The sequence below is a fragment of the Mesitornis unicolor genome, unplaced genomic scaffold (assembly GCF_000695765.1).
Source record: "Mesitornis unicolor isolate BGI_N332 unplaced genomic scaffold, ASM69576v1 scaffold15148, whole genome shotgun sequence".
Lineage (NCBI taxonomy): Eukaryota > Metazoa > Chordata > Aves > Mesitornithiformes > Mesitornithidae > Mesitornis > Mesitornis unicolor.
In genome coordinates this window covers 54,483-58,992 of record NW_010203972.1, presented here as the reverse complement: position 1 = coordinate 58,992, position 4,510 = coordinate 54,483, and the positions used below count along the sequence as shown (strand labels likewise).

Genomic DNA, 4,510 nt, shown 5'->3' with positions numbered 1-4,510 from the left:
GATGTGTGACTGTTAATAATACATGAGGGGTAACACTCATCCTGGTAGGTAAAAGACACTTGTCTCTGCAGTCTTCCTTCCCGCAGCGTAGCAGTCTGTCCGTCACCCGTGCTTGTTTTGCCTGTAACCATATTGCACACCCAGCGTGTGCACCTGGGCACTGCTCATCCTGCTTTTGGGAGCTCTGCAATTGGCCAGCTTCCCGCTCGAGCACCCGTCCTGCCCGGTGCCAAAATGCTGAGAGAGCAGCAGGACCGAGAGCTGCGTTACAGCCCCTGTTTGCCGTGTTCTGAGCAGACGGTTGAGCAAACAGAGCATTGCTACATGTCTGCACTTCCGTCCTTTTCAGGTGTTTGTTTAGATGCCTGCCTGCTTTTGGTTTTTGAAGTGGGCATAGCTGTTCTGTCAGTGCCTTTACGTATGAAGCTTTGCAAGTATTCGGGCTGTGTTCATGCAGAGCAGATTATGCTGTTGAATATGGTGGGGAGACCACTCACCTTACAGTTTGCCTTCAAATTCACATTATAGGAAAAAAAATAGATTTTTTCATTATAGATGAAGAGCCTTTCTAAAGCTTTTGTAATCAGAAGGAAGATACCTTCCGTGGCAAAACCCACTTGACTTGGTTCCCTGAAATGCTGAGAGCTGGCGTCCAAGTGAGAGCAGCACCCTGGCAAGGAAGAGTCAGTCCCTCCTCCTTCTCCTCCTCCGTCAGAGGCGTAGCTGGGGCTCGGTGCTGGGGACTGCGCTCTGAGGGGTCACGTACGGCTGAGGTGGCCCTTTACTTCTTCGTTGTCGTCAGCTGACTCTGCTGATCGATCTTAAGTTGTCGTTTCCAGCTTCTCTTAAAAACTTTACTCCTCTTATCCTGAATTTCCTGGTTCTCTCGATTTCTCCTGCAGTGAGTTCTCTACTGCTGAGTTGTTTTTGCTGGGATTTTGCAACGCTTGAAAAATGGGACTGAAAGCAGGAGGGTGCGCAGAGTGGTTCTGTCTATGTGTAATGTTTGTAATGCTGCTAAGGGCTTTGTTTTTCTTTCTTAAAATAGCCTTTTAGTTTAAAGCTCGAGATGAATCCAGCAGCAGCCAGTGAAGTGGGTTATTCTGATGTTTTAGGTTCAGACTTGGTGTCTTCTAATAGGAAATGGCCTTTAAAAGACGAGTTGGAAATGCTATCCTGGGAAATGCTTCTGGTTGTTATTGTAAAGCATCTTTTATCAGACATTTTATACACTGACTCTGTGTATGTATAGAAATTTCTCCTGCAGGAGTTAAAATACTGATTTTTGTTTCATGTCTAATATTTTTAATATACAGGTTTATTCCAGAGCTGGAAAAACTCAAGTAGATATATTTTATCCATGTTTGGAAAAAGATAGTTGCTACACACGAAGAGGATTGACACTGGTACTGCAAAAAGATGAGTATGTTAAAACCAAGTGGACTTAAGGCTCCTTCAAAAACCCTCAAGCATGGGAGTACATTGCTGAAAACACCGGGAGCTGTTGCAGCTGGTAAGGAACATTGAAATATCTTAACTTTTCCTTCATTTATCCTCTAACAGGAAGTCCCTTGAAAGCTATGAGCATACAGTACTTTTACTATTTACACCAAGGTATATTTGCCTGTATTTCTGGTCTAATGAAAATGATGTGTGCAACATGCAAAAAAACCTGAAGTTGCTAAGTGGAGGTGATCAAGCAGTTCTCCTTGAAGAACCTCGTGATGGTAAAAGTGATTGGGTGGTTTGTGAGGCAAGACTTGAAATCTTCACAAGATTTTTACCAAAATCTACATTAAATGCATTCGGTGGCTCTGTTCTTAGATTTTTGGATTATTGCATTCCAGAGATTGCTGTGTTTGTTTTCATAAGTAAGGAAATTTGGAATTGTGCTCTTCCTTTTAGAAATGATGCTTTTCCAAACGCTTGTTACACTCAAACTAAGTAGTGGTGCTCTCTGGGATATTTGGTGTATTTGATTCCTGTTGCTTTCTCGCTGTGCTTGATTGCAGCTCCAGCAGAAAAAGCCCCTTCCAGTGAAAAGGCCTCGAGCACGACCACTGCGGATGCCCAGGAAGAGTTTGTGGATGATTTCCGAGTCGGGGAGCGTGTTTGGGTCAATGGAAACAAACCTGGCTTTATTCAGTTCCTCGGGGAGACGCAGTTTGCTCCGGGACAGTGGGCAGGGATCGTTCTGGATGAACCCATTGGTAAGAATGACGGCTCCGTGGCTGGAGTTCGCTATTTCCAGTGCGAACCCTTGAGGGGAATATTTACAAGACCATCAAAACTGACAAGGAAAGTGCTGACAGAAGATGAAGCCAACGGTACTCAGACCACTCATGCTTCTAGAACTACGTCCCCAACTTCCACGTCTGCTGCCAGTGTGGTGTCTTCAGCCGCTGCTGCGCTTCCCCCTTCAGGAATCCCACATAAAACTTCATCTCTCGCTGCTAAGGAACATTCGACTCCTTCCCAGATTAGCAATCTTTCAAAAACTGCGAGTGAGTCTATATCGAATCTCTCTGAAGCCGGATCGCTAAAGAAAGGAGAACGGGAGCTCAAAATTGGAGATCGAGTTCTGGTAAGGTTCCTCTGCGGTCTCTGTGTCTGCTTTTTGGGTGCTGAATGTAACTTCAGCTGATACTCGAAACTTTTCTGCTGTTTCCTTGGTCCAGGTAATGTGAATTCATGCTCTAGCTTGCTTTTAATGAGAAGACACTCAATGGAGTGTCTTCTGTCGACAAGCTCTTCACCTGCAGTCTTGCAGACTGTGGGAAGATCTTTGCAGTGCTGAGATAAAATGGTTGATTTGGCAGGATTTTTTAAACAGTGGGAAAAGAGACTAGATTAAAAACATTCAGTCTTTAACAAGATATTTTGGCCTGTTCAGGGCTGTGTCCTCAGAAAACAAAGAGTTCAGTAATTGGTTCCCCTGCACGGTGATGGGCAGCGACAGAAGCGGTCACATAACGCCACCGGTCACCAGGAATTGCGTGTCCTGCTGGTGAGGTGCCACGTTACTTGGCTGCCCTTCCGAAATCCAGAACCATAAATGCTTCTGCTGATGGATCATTTCACTCTTTTAAAAGGGAGTTAGGTTTTGTTAGTTTAAACAGTTTTTAAAATAATTGTGTTGCGTAGCTTTTGTATTCAGATCAATGTGATGGAGCAGGGGTCGTTTTTGAGAATTTCTTTGACGTACACCTGGTAAGAAAAGTGGGAAATGTTGCCTTGAAACACTATAGCCTTTGCTTGAAAAGGCAGTAGAAAGCTGGTGATACATCGATTATGGTGTTTTCTTGATTTAAAGGCTACATATGTAGCCTTCAAATATAACCAGAACGGTATTTGTATGTCTGTGATCACTGTAACAGAGATCTCACTTTTGGTTTGAACTACTTGTGTGTGTCATTAAGCTGAAGAATTGTGTCACTGTTATTTTGATACAGTCCCTTTTTATGTACAATGTAATTAAAAAAAGCCACCTCCATTAGGTGAAAACAAGGACAGGAATGAATGCCCTGGCATAGAAACCATTTCTGGGGTTGCCATAAGAACTTGTGTAGAAAAACTCTCATGGATTTTATTGTTTGTCCTGCCCTGCCCCACCAGATAGTGATTCTGCAGCGAGGGTGGATTAATTTTTATTTCTTTTAATTTGATTTTTAAAGAAGAATTTAATTTAATGTAAAAAGAGCTTAAAGCATGGGGCCAAACTGAAGAAGATGCGAAGGGGACTGAGGTGACGTGAGAGCAGGATTTGGGTGACAGCTAGAGTTGGGCTGAGATGTGTTTTCTTGGCATGGCAGTGGAAACAAAGATTTACCGTTTATCCCCAGCTATTTCTGTCAGAGACAGACAGAGCTTGTCCTCTTCAGACAGCGTCCTTTTTAACCACTTGCTTGCCTTTTTCTCAGGGATCTTTGTGAGATCTTGTGGGATGTCCTCCTTGGCTGGGAAAATTCTCTGATGCCGATGAAGGCATCGCTCTGACTTCCCTGTGTCTTGTCAGTGCAAATTACAGAAGCAGCATATCCTCAGTGCCACAGTTTGATAGTAATAAGGTCCCAAATTTGTTAAGTAGAACAGATTAAACTTGGGATTTCATCCTCCCTGCTTCCTCGGTTTGCCTTCAGTCTTCCTGTTGAATCATCACATTGTAGTTTGAGGTTTTGGGGCAATTCCTAGCACAGCATGTCGGTGATGCACAGCTGTAATTATATGTACGCACAGGAATGTGTATGTTAAATGGTCAGGATTCTTGTCTGCTGGTTTTTAACCCTTTTGAGTCCCCTGCTAATTTTTTGTAGTATATCCCAGACTCTGCTGATGTCGCATCTAATAATAACTCAGATATCTTAAATTGCCAGGTTAGTGCAAATGAATATTCAACTTGGCTGAAAAATCCATTCCTCTGTTAATCCATTACTCGTGTCCAGCACTGTGGGCTGTGGCACTGAGCTGGTCCTGAGTTGCTGCTGGAAACCACGGCTGCTGTGCCAGCCCT

General features: G+C 43.7%; 1 protein-coding gene across 2 annotated transcripts in view; it reads left to right on the top strand.

The window, feature by feature from the left end:
• Positions 1–1,315: 1,315 nt before the first annotated feature.
• The window catches only part of CLIP1 (CAP-GLY domain containing linker protein 1), a 57,159-nt gene continuing 53,964 nt past the window's right edge, over positions 1,316–4,510 (top strand). Inside the window, exons 1-2 of one of the 2 annotated variants that reach the window (XM_010190920.1) lie at positions 1,316–1,513; positions 2,013–2,584. In XM_010190920.1, coding sequence (XP_010189222.1) covers positions 1,420–1,513; positions 2,013–2,584 — 666 coding nt within the window. In that variant the 5' untranslated portion in view covers positions 1,316–1,419. The remainder of the gene's footprint in view (positions 1,514–2,012; positions 2,585–4,510) is intronic. The other variant, XM_010190919.1, reaches the window with a different exon arrangement.